Source organism: Protopterus annectens, chromosome 3.part1 (genome assembly GCF_019279795.1).
Source record: "Protopterus annectens isolate FY-2018-M chromosome 3.part1, PAN1.0, whole genome shotgun sequence".
In the NCBI taxonomy this organism is placed as follows: domain Eukaryota; kingdom Metazoa; phylum Chordata; order Ceratodontiformes; family Protopteridae; genus Protopterus; species Protopterus annectens.
This window is the reverse complement of record NC_056732.1, coordinates 1,064,743,811-1,064,760,506: the sequence shown is the minus strand read 5'-3', so window position 1 is coordinate 1,064,760,506 and position 16,696 is coordinate 1,064,743,811. Positions and strand designations below refer to the sequence as shown.

Sequence of the window (16,696 nt, the reverse complement as noted above, 5' to 3'; positions counted from 1 at the left end):
GCTGGAACCACTCCTTATGGGACAGAGCTCCCCACTCCCACTGGTGAACAAAGAAGCTTCCTCCTATCCAAACAAGGATATGGGCAACACAGGAACTATGACAGCCCAGAGATCAGTAATACCTGAAGACTGGACTATTCTAGTTCAGTAAAGGTAGGAAACAAGGATTTTTTTTGTTTAACGCGTCTGTTGTTAGGGTTTGGGTGGCAGGGGGTAAATGGTAGTCCCTTGTTTTGGTGGCAGGCCTCTGCCCACCAAAGGAATTTGCATCTATATCACATTATTGAATTGTGAAAATGGCGAACGGCTACAATATCGAAAACACTGTTCATCGAAATGTGTTTTGTGGGAGGCTGTGCCCCCCGCACCCCTCGCTAGTTATATATACCAAATCCGACATCACAATACAGTGAGGAAAGGGCAAATATTCCAATCCCCACTGTACCGCAACCCCACAAAACACATTTTGTTGAACGGAGTTTTCGGTATTGTAGCCGTTCGCTATTTTCACAATTCGACAACGTGCATGGGACCCAGGAATTCTAACCGTAGCAAGGTATGATAGGAATCATTGCTTCTAGGTCCTGACACCATAGGCTTTTAGATACCATTGTAGTTTCCTCATATGCAGTCTTGCATATGGAATTAGAAGAATGCACGAGGCCATGAACCCAAAGGCTTGCAGTATTTGCCTTGCAGATGGCAGGGTTTTTGTAGCCACTAGATTGAAGTAAGTTGTCAAATTAATTTGTTTCTCTGGTGTGAGGAAAGCCATCTGGGAAGTTGTGTTCAAGCTTGCTCCCAGAAATATAATTTGTTGACAGGGCACCACCTGGGATTTCTTTTCCTTTATGGTGTACCCCAGACAAGTTGGTACCTATTGTACAAATGCCAGATGACTCAAAAGTATGTCCTGGCTTTCTGCCTGAATTAGACAATCGTCCAGGTATGGGTATAGTTGAATATTTCTTTGCCTGCAAAATGCAATGACTGGAGCTAGGCACTTTGTGAATACCCTGGGCGCAGTAGATAAGCCAAAGGGCAGTGCAGAGAACTGATAGTGCATGTAGCCTGCTTTGAAGCATAGGTATCTTCTGCAAGATTCCCTGATAGGGATGTGCAGGTATGCTTCTTTTAAGTCTAGTGTTGCCAACCATGCATCTTTGCCTAGCATAGGAAGCAGCTGGTGAAGAGTCACCGTTTTGAATTTTGGAATCACCAGAAAGGTATTTAGAGTAGAAAGGTCCAGGATAGGACGCCATGTATTGCCTTTTCTGGTTACCAGGAAAAGTCTCAAATAGAATCCTTGTCCCTTTTCCTCTTCTGGTACCAGCTGAATAGACCCCATGCTTAAGACAGAGAGTACTTGATTTTGGGCCTCTGCCCACTGGTTTTGGGGTAGATCTGTCCACCCGCTTGGTGTTGGTAACATGTGAAAGTGAAATCTGTATCCTTGGGACTCTATATTTAAAACCCATTTGTCCTGGGTGATGATTTCCCAGTTTTTGGCATGCAGACCAATCTTTCTGCCTAAAGGAGCATTCAGTTGGGAAGTGCTTGGAAGTTTTAAAAGTCATTGTGACAGTTTTCCATGGGGGGGGGGTCTTACTACTCCCAGATTTGGGTGCGGAAACCCCCCACTGCTTAGTCTTGTGTGTCCCCTGGGACTGAAACCTGGGGTTTCTGCTGTGTCTGGGTTTGGCTTGAGAAGACCTGGAAGAGGCTGGAAAGGACCAATTCTTAGAGGGCCAGTGCCTACTAAATCTAGCTGAACTTGTAAGAAATATTTAACAGTTTGTATAGATTTAGCTTTATCTTCCATCTTTTTAAGAACTTCCTCAGCCTTGTTGCCAAACAGGCAGTCCTGATTTAAGGGAGCATCCACCAGTTTTGATTAGGCAAAGATTGCCCCTTAAGCCAAGCATGCCTTCTGAGCACAAACCCAGTAGCAGCAGCCGTGCAAGAGGCCTCTAATGAATCAAATCCACATTTCAAAGTATGGTTTCCAACCTGTTCAGCAGAATACATTAAATCCTGTAATTCTTTATTTTCATCACAGTCAGGAATCAGCATCATTTTCTGTTTAAGCAATCCAATAACATGTTGTTGATACTTTAACATATGAAACTGGCAGTTTAAAGCCCTAATGGCCATGGTTGTAGAAGTGTAAACCTTCTTACCCCATCTATCCAGCACCCTGGAGTCTCTACCAGAAGGGGTAGGATTTTTTTAGCAGTAGAAGCCTTAATGCCCTTGGGTCCCTGTGAAATAGTCTCCAGATCTGCAATAGGATTTTTAAAAAGGAACTTATGTGAAACAGGAAACCTGTAATATCTGTCAGGTTTTCTGGGAGCAGGAGGCAAACTAGACTCCAAAAAAGCATCATCAACAATGTCTAGTACAGGAGGAATAGCTAAAGGCCTATGTTGAGGCAGGAGTAAGAAATCCCTAAGCCTCTTTTTTGAATCAGAAAAATCCTAGCTCTCCCAGTGGAAATGCTCCCTTGGAGTATGTAAGGTTTCAACAAAAGAAAAATCCTCTGGAGGGGAAGCAGAGGGAATAAAGTCATCTGCATCAGAATCCTCATAAGTAGATAAGGGCATATCCAGATCATCAAAAAAATCAGGATACTGTTTAGAAGATTCATAAACAACTTCAGTCCTAGGTCTCTTAGAAGGGGTAGGTTGGCTTCCCCTGATTAGAGTTATAAGATCTTCAGCCATTCTTATCATTTGTTTTTTAGGCATAGAGGCCTGAGCATGCAGCCTGGGCATCGGTTTCTTAGGCATGGTTCGAGATTTAGGCCTAAATGAAGGAGGAGGCGTTGGTTTAATATGCAAGTTCCTAGGCCTGAATACACCCTCAGAAGCCTGCACAGCGGCTCCAGACCCATCCAAGGTAGAGACATCTACAGGTTCCACAGTTGAAGCATCCTGCGGCATACCGGACTCCGAATGGGTCTCAGTAGAGGCCTGTGAATCAGAAGTAGCGGGTATCAGGGGCTGCGAAAGAGCCTCACTGAGTACCGGCGAACTGGTGACTGGCTTAGGAGAAGCGTCGTCGGCAGTTTTGGACCTCAGTGGCCTGTCTCTCTGTCTTTATCTTTGCATTTTTTTGGAATCCCAGTAGTCGGACGGCCAACTGACGACATTTCTGGATAATTAAACCGAGAATCGAAATATTTAGAGGTGAAAATATACTGACAACTGATAGTGAGCTGATTAAATAAAGCACAAACCGACAGCAAGGTACGTCGTGGTCAGGGTCTAGGCAAGGAATACAGTACGAATTAAAATTTTTGTGAGGTATTTGCTTTCCACAAGTAATGCAATTATTAACTTTTACTGACAGCGGAAACGATCAAGAAAAAGTTTCCCCAACGGGGTACTTAGCTTTAGTTGAAGACTTCAGTTCTGAAACTCAAAAACGAAAATTTCAGGAGTCTGTCGATTGGCACTTGCAAACTGCTTCTGCTTCGGACACTGCACAGCAAGAGAGACTGATGTAATGGCGTCGGCTGCATGTTTTATACCCCTGACGACCTGACGTCATGGAAGATGGGACAGTAACCAATGCAGGACCCAAGACTTTGTTAATCAGGTCAACTGAGGGCTACTGCAAGCAGATAACCCAAATGTAATGACTGCAACAGTGAAACACAAAGAACATCTGATAGTGCATGCAGCCTGCCAGATTCCCTGACTAGGATGTGCAGGTAGGCTTCCTTTAAATCCTTTGTTGCCAACCAGGCATCTTTGCCTATTATGGAAAGCAACTGGTGAAGAGTTAGCATCTTAAATTTTGGAATCACCAAAAAGGTGTTCAGGATAGAAAGGTCCAGGATAGAACACCAACAGTTGTCTTTTCTGGGTACCAGAAAAAGTCTTGAGTAGAAACCTTGTCCCTTTTCCTCTTCTGGTACAGTCTGAATAGCCCCTAATCTTAAGAGAGAATATTTGCTTTTGAGCCTCTGCCCACTGATTTGGGGGTAGATCTGGCCAACCATTTGGGGTTGGTAAAGTGTGGAAGTGAAATCTGTATCCTTGGGAAACTATATTTAAAACCCATTTGTCCTGGGTAATGACTTCCCAGTTTTTTGCTTGCAGAGCAACCTTTCCACCTAAAGGAGCAATCAGTTGAGAAATGCTTGGAAGGTTTAAAGTTAAGTCATTGAGACAGCTTACCATAGGGGGGAGTCTTACTACTCCCTGATTTGGAAGTGGGAGCCCCCCACTGCTTAGTCCTGTGTGTACTCTGGGACTGAAGCCTGGTTGCTCTGCTGGTTCTGGGTTTGAACTGAGAAGGCCTGGAAGAGGCAGGAAAGGACCAGTTTTTTGAGGGCCAATGCCTACTAAATCTAGGAGGCTGAACTTGTAAGAAATCTTTAACAGTTTGCATAGATTTAGCTTTTTCCTCCATCTTTTTAAGAACTTCTTCTGCTTTGTTGCCAAACAGGTGGCCCTGATTTAAGGGAGCATCCAGCAATTAAGTTTTAACATGATCTGGCAAAGATTGCTCCTTAAGCCAAACATGCCTTCTAAGTACAGACCCAGTGACAGCAGCCCTGTAAGATGCCTCTAGTGAATCAAATCCACATTGCAAAGTATGTTTTCCAACCTGTTCAGCAGAATGCATTAAATCCTGTAAATCCTTACTTTCAGCACAATCAGGAATCAACATAATTTTCTGTTTAAGCACTCTAATAATATGCTGCTGATACTTTAACATAGAAAACTGGCAATTTAAGGCCCTGATGGCCAAGGTTGCAGAGGTGTATACCTTCTTACCCCATCTATCCAGGGAACTGGAATCTCTATCAGAGGGGGTAGGATTTTTGGCAGTAGTAGCCTTAATGCCCCTTGAGTCTCTGTGAAATAGTCTCAGGATCCACAGTAGGATTTTTAAAAAGAAACTTATAAGAATCAGGAACCCTGTAATATCTAGTAGGTTTTCTGGGAGCAGGAGGTAAAGAATCAGGGGCCAAGCTAGATTCTGAAACGGCATCATCAACAATGTCCAGTACAGGAGGGATAGCTAAAGGCCTGTGTTGGGGCAGGAGTAAGAAATCTCTAAGCCTCTTTTTAGAATCAGAGTAATCGTAGCTTTCCCAGTGAAAAAGCTCCCTAGGAATATGCAAGGTTTCACCAAAAGAAAAATCCTCTGGGGGAGAAGCAGAGGGAATACAGTCCACTGCATCAGAATACTCATAGGTGGATAAGGGTAAATCCTGGTCATCAGTGGAGACAGAAATTTCAGAATCCTGGTCAGAAGTATCATAAGCAAATTCAGTCCTAGGTCTCTTAGAGGGGGAAGGTTGGCTTCCCCTAATTAAAGTAATAAAATCTTCAGCCATTCTTATTTGTTTTTTAGGCATAGAGGCCTGACCATGCTGTCTGGTCGTCTGTTTCCTAGGCATGGTTCGAGTTTTAGGCCTTGAAGAAGAAGATGGTGTCGGTTTAATATGCAAGTTAGTAGGCCTGAATACACCATCAGAAGCCAGTGCCTGCACAGCAGCTCCAGACCCATCCAAGGTAGAGACATCCACAGGTTCCACAGCTGAAGCATCTCGCGGCATACCGGACTCCGAATGGGTCTCAGTAGAGGCCTGCAAATCTGAAGTAGCGGGTATCAGGGGCTGCGAAAGCACCTCACTGAGTACCAGCAAACTGGCGACTAGCTTAGGAGAAGCGTTGTCGGCAGCTTTGGACCTAGGCAGCCTGTCTCTGCCTTTATCTTTGCATTTTTTCGGAATGTCGGTAGTCGGGTGGCTTACCAAAGACATATCTGGATAACTGAACCGAGTACCAAAATATTTAGAAGTGAAAATATACAGACGACGAATAGTTTGTGGTTTAAATAAGGCACAAAACCGACAGCGAGGTACATCATGGTCAGGGCCTAGGCAAGGAATACAGTACGAACGAAAATCTTTATGAGGTATTTGCTTTCCACAAGAAATACAATTACTGACTTTTACTGACATCGGTTTAGAGCAAGAAAAAGTTTCCCCAACAGCGTACTTAGCTTTAGGTGAAGACTTCGGTTCTGAAACTAGAAAACAAAAATTTCAGGAGTCGGCCGACTGGCAGTTGCGAAATGCTTCTGTTTTGGGCACCGCACGGCAAGAAAGACTGATGTAATGGCATCGGCTGCATGCTTTATACCCCTGACTACCTGACATCATGGAAGATTTAACAGCAACTGACACAGGACCCAAGACTTTGATAATCAGGCCGACTGAGGGTTACTGCAAGCAGATAACCCAAATGTGAAGACTGCAACAGTTAAACACGAAGAGCATCTGATGGCCTTCCTCCTCTGGTGAAGACCCCAAAAATAGTCATAGCATGATCTCTGGGGTCAAAGAGGATTACTTGTTCCAGTCAACTTATTGAAATGAAATTGTTTAAAACTATGAGGCAAAATAATCTCGGTAGTGGTTTCTAGTAATGGACCCAGTTAAAGGTCAGTATACAGCCCTGAAAAACTGCCAGCTGGATCAACATGGTGAAATAGCTGCAACCCAGAAATGGAAGCTTTCATATCCTGCCTGAAACCAGCAAGAGTAAGAGAATCCCTGAGAACAAACAAGTAGCAAATTTCACACATATGGGTCTTGATAACTAAATGTTCTGAGGACCAAGGAAGCTAGGCAGTATGAGAGAACTCCCAGCAGACCTCTGAAAGGCAGGGTAGATCAATCTAGTTGGATTATACCACCACATAAACTCCCGAAGATAATGGGACCCAAGCCATGCACAGCTAAGTAAACTAGGACAATGGCTTTGTATATAATTTGCTTAATAGCACTAATTTTTTTAAACAAACGTTTTTCTCTTTAAACTGCGGCAAACTGCATGCAACTGCTACACTTTAGACCACACATGGACTGCTTCAGTGCTCAGGTTTGACAGCAAATGCAATACCGGCTTTTAAAAGCCAGTATTGCATTAGAGAGAGATCAGGATCAGCTGATCGTGCAGTCCCAACACTTTGCACTGGTGCAGTTTCCCCTCTTGCTCCACCCTAGCTATGCTACTGCATGAAAGAATAAACTGTTAAACTGCAGTCTACAGCACACAATGAACTAAAATAAACAAGGAAGTCCAACACTGCATTAAACTTGTCCATTACTATTTAACACAAAAAGCACTTACATTTTAGTCTTAATTTGTAACAAAGTGATGACATTTCTTGCCAAAGTAGTAAAATAATTTTTGTAAGTTTACCTCATCACATAAATGCAATGCAAACACCACTGCAAGAATTCCTGTAGAAGGATATCTCCCATGCTTTTCAACCCATGTGTCGTAAACATACTTCATAAATGTAGGGCTGTAGATCAGAATCTGCAGAAAAATTGAATATATTGAGATATTGCTTGGGATACTACATCAATGAAGTAACGTGATATAATGTTATTGCACACGATAAGCATATAGATGGCAAAAAACGGCTATTCAGGCAGCACTCATCAGCTGATGGCCTAAGTTTCTGCATTGTCACAAGACACCAAAACCAGAAGCAAAAGAGGGATGAATGAGGTCGTGTGGCTTCCTGTACAGCTACATGGAAGATAAACAGTGTTAGTAAACATCTGGAGGAGGCAGACAGGGATGCAACCTCCAAAGAAACAAGTAGCAACAGAGAATTTGTGCATATGTTTCTGAGTTTAGTGCCCCAAGAGTGTCAGATTAGGAAATACCTCAAGACAACTGATCAATAGCAATTTACTTTTTTTTTTTCCCATAAGACCTCCTGAGGACTGGTGAATAAACTTATTCCTTGAAAAACCCAAAGTTATTGGGTTCAAATGTTCTCTTCAATGTGTTCCATGCAGAATGATGCTTATCCAACAGAACAAAATTCAGAAACTCTCTACTTACCAATGAGGAAAAAAAAACAATGGAATTCTTCTTTAAGGATGCCACATTAAAAAATCTAACCAAAATACTAAATAGTGTCCAAGGATGGAATTCAAAATCATGTTAGGAATGTAAACATGAAATCTTCTCACATGCAGTACATAGCGTATTTCCCCAAAAATAAGACCGGGTCTGATACTCTTTCCCCCGCTGAAATACGCATTAGGGCTTATTATCAGGGGATGCCTTATTTACCATCCCCCCTGCAACAATCTACATTTATTCATGTACAAAAATCGACATTTACTCATGTACACAAACTGACATTTATTTGGTACTTTTCTGTTACTGGGCAACAGTTCTAAGTAACGCGTTAACAGTTGTGTGAGAATTCTACATAGTGCAACAAACATTTCAACTTCAGAATATCTACACCTTGGCTTTCACAGTGCAATATTTCATGCTTAACAGAAAGTGCAAAAAGATCTCAATACACGTGTATTGGAGGAGGGGAATAAAACTAAAAGCAGAAGCAATCCATTCTGTTGCCCCGATAATGTTAAAGTTATTCAAATACAGTCATGTCATCTTCTTCTGGAACATTGTCACAAGTCTCCAACCACCAAATTCCGGCCTGAATTTCTTGCAACTCCATTTCCTGTAGAATCTTTGGGCCCAATCTGTCATGCCTAGCAACAAAGCTCTCCTTAAATGAGCACTGCTTGTTCAAGTAGCCTGCTCACAGTGCATTGGCAACACAGCTGTCAGTGATTTTATCCCATGAATTTTTCACCCAAGTCTCAACCTCTTGCAGGCTAGGCTTCACAAAGTTTCCAAGCTGATTTCTCTCCATTCTATTTTCAATGTAGTCATTGAGTTCCATGTGCAAATGGTCCTTGAATGGTTTGTTTATTGCAGTATTAAGAATCTGGAGATAGGCAGTCATTCCTGCGGGAATCATTATTTGATCTATTCTTCTCTGTGCAAGGAATTTCTTCATGTCTTTAGCGCGGTGAGTGCTGGCTGAATCCCAGACTAGCAGACCTCTTTCTCACCTCGCAAAACAAGTGGCAGCATTACATCGACCCACTTCCTTATAACTGCTTGTGTGGACAAGGTTTTTTCGGTTTCAAGAATGTAAATGCCTGAAACACGTTCAATCTTATTTTTCTTGCCCTTACTAATGATTAGAGGTGGTGTTTTCTTTCCATCTAGATGAATTGCCAAAATGCAGGTAACACGTGCACTCTCGTAACCAGTGGAGGGAATGTAGATTGATAAGGCACCTCTCTGATCAATTGTTGTTTTAGATCCTTGGCCCATAAACACTGCAGTTTCATCCATAGCAATCATGTTGGAAAGTTAGTATTTAGAAAAGTCGATGCCATCAACAAAGTACTTGAACACGAGTGCACGTTTAATAACTTCAGTATCTTCCAGCTTGAACAGTGTTGTTGACCTTCTTCCAGCCAATATTGTGATGCTTTGAATTCTTCTGGGGATATTTCTAACTGTGGTGCCATTGCAAGGGCAAATGCTTGAATATCAGCCCTGTGCACAATCAAAGCCTTTGCTCTCCTGTTAGCAATCCATTCACTGATGATGTCTTCCAGCTCAGGAAATGGTTGCTGACCTGATCCACACTTGCACTTCATAGCATTTCCCTCGTCGGCCTGTTGACTGAGGTTATTGTACGCTGCATGCCATTTTTGGACCATTCGGAGATCTAACAACTTCTCTTTGCAGAAAGCCATCAGATTCTTTCCCCGGGAGTCCTCCACGATTCCTTTCTTGTACTCAACAGACTAGCTCTTTCTTTTTGCACTCACCTTGTCTGGGGGGGGGTTAATTGAAGACTTATGAGACCAGAGTGGCAACACAAAATGGCGATGGTTAAGAAGACACAACCACAGCCATTCGTTATCAAGTGCGCATGCTTAACGCGCGTTGTCTGTACTTTGACCGATCAAAGTACACCTGCCAGTGTTTATGGGCCAAGGATCGCAGCTGTCAAGTGTGAGTGATGATTAGGGTTACAGTAAAAATCGTGGAGACTCAAAGGGAAAGAATCTTACGACTTTCTGCAAAGAGAAGACATTGGGTGTCTGAATGGTCTGAAAATGACGAGCAGTGTACAATAACCTCAGTAAATGGGTGTCAATAATATTATTTTATAATTCAACATGTCCATCATGTGTTGTTGATGATCTTAACTGGGGATTATTCTTGGGGTAGGGCTTATATTATGACCACCCTGGAAAACCATGCTAGGCCTTATTCTCTGGTTAGGTCTTATTTACGAAGAAATACAGTAGTCTAGTCTGGAATGGAGAAGTCTTTCTCCCTTGCTTTGTGGGTATGGAAAGAAGGTAGGCAAATGGATGGTCTGGTTGAGGGATAGTTTATTTACTACCTTTGGCATAAAAGAGGGGTTAGTCCTTCAGGAGATTATCTATATGGAAGCTGAAGAAGTGGAGAATGGCCAGATTAGTCTGAAGCTCAAACTCTGCTGGCAGAAGAGACAGCAACCACCAGAACCATTTTTCAGTCACATAATTTTCAAGGATGCAGTGGCTGCTGGTTCAAAAGGTGGTAAACTTAGCTTTCCAAGACAAAGTCCCGATCTCATGGGGATGAACACCTCCTAGGCAGGTTCAGGTGAATGACTCCTTTTAAAAATTGTTGACTTCAGCTCTAGAAAGCAGTAGAGGGTTTTGAAGTATAGGTGTGCCTTAATGCAGGAATAGGCAACTCCACTTTTTATTAATTCACACAAGTAAGACAGAATAATCTGAACTCCACCTGAAAGGGGTCCTTATTCTTTTTAAGGCACCAGACTGAAAATTTTTTGTGCTTACAGATTTGTGATTTCCTGGTTGTAGGTTTTCTTGTCTCCTGCAGCACATCCTTTCAAAATTGGTGTCTGACTGGAATCAGACTTCTATCATCCAGGGAATCAGGTTGAGAGCCTGCAAATTGGGATGCATCAAAGAACCATTTTTCTGTGTGAAGATGGCCCCTGGCTAGATGGAGAAGGAGGAACCAATGCTGCCTGTGGAAAAGGGAGTCACTGGCAAGATTTACTGTTTGTCACTTTGGATCTTCAGGAGGACCTTCAAGATTAAGAGAAGGGGGCATAAAGGAACTCCTCACCCCAGTTGAAGTACATGGCTTCCACTCTCCAAGACTGAAAATAAGGGGTCCTGGAGTAAAAGTTTGAGCTGTCTGATTTGAGATAAGGCAAATAGGATTTTTGACTGATACCCCATTTGTGGACTACGTCCAGGAAGAACTCCCTGTTCAACATCCACTCATGACTTAATGAGTCAGTGAGAACATGTCTACTAACAGAATGTAAATAGCCTGTATGGACAGATTTGTTTTTACTACATGGTTCCATGCCATCAGAGCTAACCTACACTGTTGGTAGGAATTGGTTCTGCCACATTTGTTGATGTACCACATGACTGCATAAAATTCCTAAGGGAGCTTGGTTTCCCAAGGTTTGAGAAAATACAGTTGTGTACACTTACCATAAATGTAGATATTCAAGTGTATTCACTGTTGGGTTATCCCTGCCAGGGTAGCCCTCAATCAGCCCAAATACCAGAGGCTTAGCATTTCTGCGTCAGTTGCCGTCACTCCAGGACTGATGTCAGGTCATCAGTAGTATAAAATAAGGCAGCCAACGCCATTACATCAGTTTTTCTTGCCCTGTCAGGAGCCCCAAGAGGGAGCTAGTTAATGGTGGAAGAACACCACCAGTAGGAAGTAAATACCAAAAATTCATTGTAAGGAGAGAGAGAGAGAGAAGGGGGATGGAGGGAGGGAAACCATAAATGCTTAGGGGCTAGCAGTAATCACATATCACATATGGGGTTTTTGCGCCGTCAGGCTCGGGCTACAGGTCAATTTCCAAAGTCCGTTTGTGCCGTTGTTGTCGTACTCCTCTAGCGTCAGGTAGGCTAGCTAGGAAAAGACAAGACCCAGCCGCCATCTTCTTCAGTCTTGCCCCATGCCAGGTGTGCCCCAAAGGAAGCAAATAACAAATAAAATCATAAAACAATCTACAAAATAAAACATATAGCAGCAGCAGTCAGCAGGTATGAAGAGGTATTCGAGGGCCCAAGGCTGTACTTCAAAGAGGGAAGGGAGGGAGGGTGAAAGGCTACTGCAGCTGCTGCAGCCTCACATTAACACTTTTGGTGTAGGTACAACCCGGTCTATGTTCATTGTGCATTACAGCTGCAGTAATCATTTGTTCTGTCCAAGTGTGAGCAAGCCTTTCCGTTTGTTTTGAGGAATTGGATAAAGGGGTGTCCCCTTTGTTTTGAGGGTTTAAGCCTGGAGTATGGCCATGGCCCTGGCATAAAACTACCTATATGTTTAAGGTAGCATAAAAGGTGGGTGGAATGAAGGGGGTGGTGCTGGACTGGAAGAGGGCCTGCTGTTCAGAGGGGTCCATGAGCTGAAGTGATGGCCTGAAGTGAGAGCTGAAGTGATGGCAGAAGGAATGCTGTTTTCCAGGACAATATTGCAGATCAAAGGAGGCAGCAGGTTCATGAGGCAAAAATGTATAATTTTTCCAGTAGTTAAAGTCCCAGGCTGCTGGTATTGGTTTAACCTTGGCGGTCTTGAGGAAGCCCCCCCTCTGAGGAACAAAGAGTGGTTTAGAGAACAAAGGGGGATCTGTGTTGTATTCTGCAGAGATGGAGGAGGCATGTATTTTAATGGAAGAGAATGAAAGTCCACTGTTCAGTAGCTCAGCTAAGTAGATGCCAAAGGGCAATGCAGAGAATTGATAGTGATTGAAACCAGAAATCTGAGGTATCTATCTTCTGCAACTTTGTCTGATTGGGACATGCAGGCATGAACATCCAGGACTGCAACAGTGAATACACTCGAATATCTACATTTATGGTAAGTGTAGACAAATTTACTACGTTCTTTGTGTTTCACTGTTGCAGTCATCACATTTGGGTTGATTCCCAAAGCTGAAGAAAATGGTGGAGGCAGTCAAGAAGACTGGGGGCCTGTAAGACTGTGGTGGCAAAGCCTGCCCTGGATTTGGAGAAGATAGGCAGGTGGGAATGCTTGCTGAAGGTATGAACTGATGTCCATGTTGCAGCCTCCAGGATATCCCTGGTGGGGACCCTTCTGAGAAAAGCTGCAGAGGTGGAGGTTGCTCTGGTAGCGTGTGCCCTGACCCCCTTATGGGGAGGTTTCCCGTGTTGCTTGTAGCAGAAATGGATGCAGTGTGCTATCCATTTGGAAATGGTTTGTTTGGATATGGCTTTGCCCTCTGCTCTTGCAGCAAATCTGACTAACAATTGATCATTCCTGTCTAGATAGAATCTGAGCTATCTGTGCACATCTACAGAATGCAGTATCCTTTCCCCCTTGTTTTGTGGGTTAGGGAAAAAGGTGGGCAAATGAATGGATTGGTTGAGAGCCACACTGGACACCACTTCTGGCATGAAGGATGGGTTAGTCCTGAGGGAGACCCTGTAAGCAAGGAAAATGAAGAAGGGCTCCACAGCCATTAGTGCTTGTAGCTCGGATACTCTTCTTACTGAAGGGATGGCCAGAAGCAAGGCTGTCTTCCATGAGAGAAACTTTAACTCTGCTGAAGCTGCTGGTTCAAAGGGGGACAGGTTGAGCTTTTCCAACACAAAGTTTAAGTCCCAAGCTGGGGTAGGTTCTCTTCTGGGTGGCCTCAAGTTGTTAGCCCCTCTTAGAAACTGTTTGGTGAGAGGGTGTGAGAAAAGAGGCGGCTCTGTGCTGAAATGAGCAGAGATAGCTGAGGCATGAATTTTAATAGAAGAAAAGGATAGACCCCTGTGTAGTAGGTCAGCAAGGTAATCCAGGATGAGAGGTAGGGAGGGCTGTGCCATCCTGGCTCCCTTAGCCTGGATCCAGGTGCAAAACCTTTTCCATTTGTCAGCATAAGACTTTCTAATGCTAGGGCATCTGGCCTCACTTATAACATCTAGAACCTGTTTGCTGAAAGTGGCAGCTTGTGCAGTGGTCAGGGAATAAGCCAGGCTGCCAGATTGAGTGTCCACAATTGGAGATGCATGAATTCTCCTTCTCTCTGGGTCAGGAGTGTTGCGATCTGAGGGAGATGCCATGGTGGCAGATGTGACAGGCTGCGCAGCAGTGGGTGCCAGTGCTGACATGGCCAGTCTGGGGCAATCAGGATTGTCCTCGGTTTTTCCTCCCTTATTTTGAGCAGTACCCTTGTAATGAGAGGTGGTGGGGGAAATGCATAGACAGAGAGGTTGACCCACTGGAAGGATAGAGCATCCACTTTCCAGGCCTTGCAGTGAGGCTCCCTGGTGCAGAACTTGCTGAGCTAATGGCTGGAGTGGGAAGCAAAGAGCTCAACCTTCGGGGTGCTCCATTTCTGAGTTACAAGGGTGAAGGTTCTTTGGTCTAGCTGCCACTCATGTGGGTCCAGAAGATTTCTGCTTAAGTTGTCAGCCAGAGAGTTTAGAGAGCCTGGCAGGAATTGTGCTAACAGGTGTAGCTGCATGGCTGAGGCAGTGTGCCAAAGAGTTATGGCAAGCCTGCACAGACGGTACAAGTGAGTCCTTCCCTGCGTGATGATATACCACATCACAGTGGTGTTTGTCTGTTTTGATCAGTAGAGCCCCTTGGGACAGGAGGGGTCTGAAAGTTGCCAGTGCGTGCTGGACAGCTAACATCTCTTTTTGGTTGATGTACGGATGTATTTGATGTGGGCTCCATTTGCCCTGTATGCAACTGCCATCCAGGTGTGCACCCAAAGCATAGTCTGATGCATGTGTGGTGAGGGTCTGGGCAGCATGGGGGTGTGAGAAGGGTAGTCCCTTGTTGTAGCGTGCTGCTGCCCACCAAAGAAAATCTTTCCTTAAACAAGGTATCATTGGTATAAAAGTTTCCAAGTCTTGAGTGTGTTGACACCAAAGGCTTTTTAGGTACCAATTTAATTTCCTCGTATGCAATCTGGCATATGGAATGAGTAGAATGCAAGAAGCCATGAACCCCACAGCTTGCAGAATTTTCCTTGTGGATAACTGGGGTCTGGTGGCTAGTTGAGAGAAATAGGCTGTCAGGTAGGTTTGCTTTTCTGGTGTAAGGAATGCCACCTGGGCTGCTGTGTCCAGGCTTGCTCCCAGGAATATAATTTTTTGAGTGGGTACTAGTTTGGATTTCTTTTCATTGACAGTATACCTAGGGAGGTCAGTAGGTCATTTACAAAGGCCAGGTGCTTGAGCATCTTTTCCTGACTGTCTGCCTGAATTAGGCAGTCATCTAAGTATGGGTAAATTTGAATATTTCTTTGCCTGCAAAAAGCAATGCCGGGAGACAGACATTTTGTGAAAACTCTGGGAGCAGTGGATAAGCCAAAGGGAAGTGCAGAGAACTGAAAGTGCAGTGACCCTGCCCTGAAAAGTAGATATTTTCTGCAGGATTCCCTGAGTGGGATGTGTAGGTAGGCCTTATTTAGGTCTAGGGTGGCTAACCAAGCATCCTTGGAGAGCATAGGTAGTAGTTGCTGAAGGGTGAGCATTTTGAATTTTGGTATCACTAGAAAGGTGTTTAGAATGGGTAGATCGATGGGGCAGCAGGTGCCCTCTTTTCTGGGTACCAGGAAGAGTCTGTAGTATAAACCTTGGCCTATCTGTTCTGTAGGAACGTGCTCTATTACCCTCATAGAGAGCAGGGAAAGGACTTGCTTTTTGGCCTCTGCCCACTGGTTTGGGGGAAGATCTGGGAACCCTTTTGGGGTTGGTAGAGTGTGGAAATAACATTTGTATCCCTGGGACACTATGTTGAGGACTCAGTGGTCATTGGTAATGGTGGCCCAGGTGCTTGCATGGAAAGAGATTTCCTCCTAGGGCAAGTGCAGGTGGGCAGAGGGAGAGGGTGGAAATGGAGAGTCATTGTGAGTTCTTACCATGCGGGGGTTGGGCTTAGCACTCCCTGGTTTTGAAGAGGAAGAACTCCATTGCTTAGATCTCTGCATTCCCTGGGGCTGCTGTCTGGGGTGCCTGCTTCCCCAGGGTCTGGGCTGAGCTGACCTGGAGGGGGCAGGATAGGACCAGTGCTTGGAGGGGCAATGCCTACTGAACCTGAGTGGCTGGACCTGCAGGAAGTCCTTAACTGTCTGCATAGATTTAGCTTTTTCATCCATCTTTTTAAGACCTCCTCTGCCTTGGTGCCAAATAAGTTGTCTTTGTGCAAGGGTGCTTCCAATAATTTGGAATTGACATGGTGTGGCAAGGGCTGTTCTTTAAGCCAAGCATGCCTTCTAAGGACAGAACCAGTGACTGCTGCCCTGCAAGATGCTTCTAGGGCATCAAAACCACATCGTAAGGTGTGCTTAGTTACTTGACTTGCAGAATGCATTAACTCTTGTAACTCTATTTTCTGCACAAGCAGGAAAATATATTTTTTGTTTGAGGAGTTCCATGGTATGTTGCTGAAATTTTAGCATATGGAACTGGCAATTTAGTGCTCTAATAGCAAGAGTAGCAGAGGTGTACACTTTTTTACCCCATCTGTCTAATGCTCGAGAATCCCTATCTGAGGGGGTGGGATTCTTAGCAGAAGTTGCTCTAATTCCTTTAGGATCTTGGGAAATAACCTCAGTGTCAGCTGTAGTACTTTTGAAAATAAATTTGTGAGAGTCAGGGACTCTATAGTACCTGTCAGGTTTCCTGGGAACAGGAGGGAGGGTGTCAGGAGTCAAACTAGATTCCATAAAATTTTCTCGCAGGGTCCTGTCCCTCGGTCGGCCAATTCCAAAGTGTCTTGGCGTTGGTTGTTGTGCTTTCTCTTCTGAC

General features: G+C 44.2%; 1 protein-coding gene across 1 annotated transcript in view; it reads right to left on the bottom strand.

The window, feature by feature from the left end:
• Window positions 1–16,696, bottom strand: part of LOC122797748 (CMP-N-acetylneuraminate-beta-galactosamide-alpha-2,3-sialyltransferase 1-like) — a 696,724-nt gene that overhangs the window by 280,874 nt on the left and 399,154 nt on the right. The window contains exon 4 of the mRNA XM_044066273.1: window positions 7,230–7,349. Coding sequence (XP_043922208.1) covers window positions 7,230–7,349 — 120 coding nt within the window. The remainder of the gene's footprint in view (window positions 1–7,229; window positions 7,350–16,696) is intronic.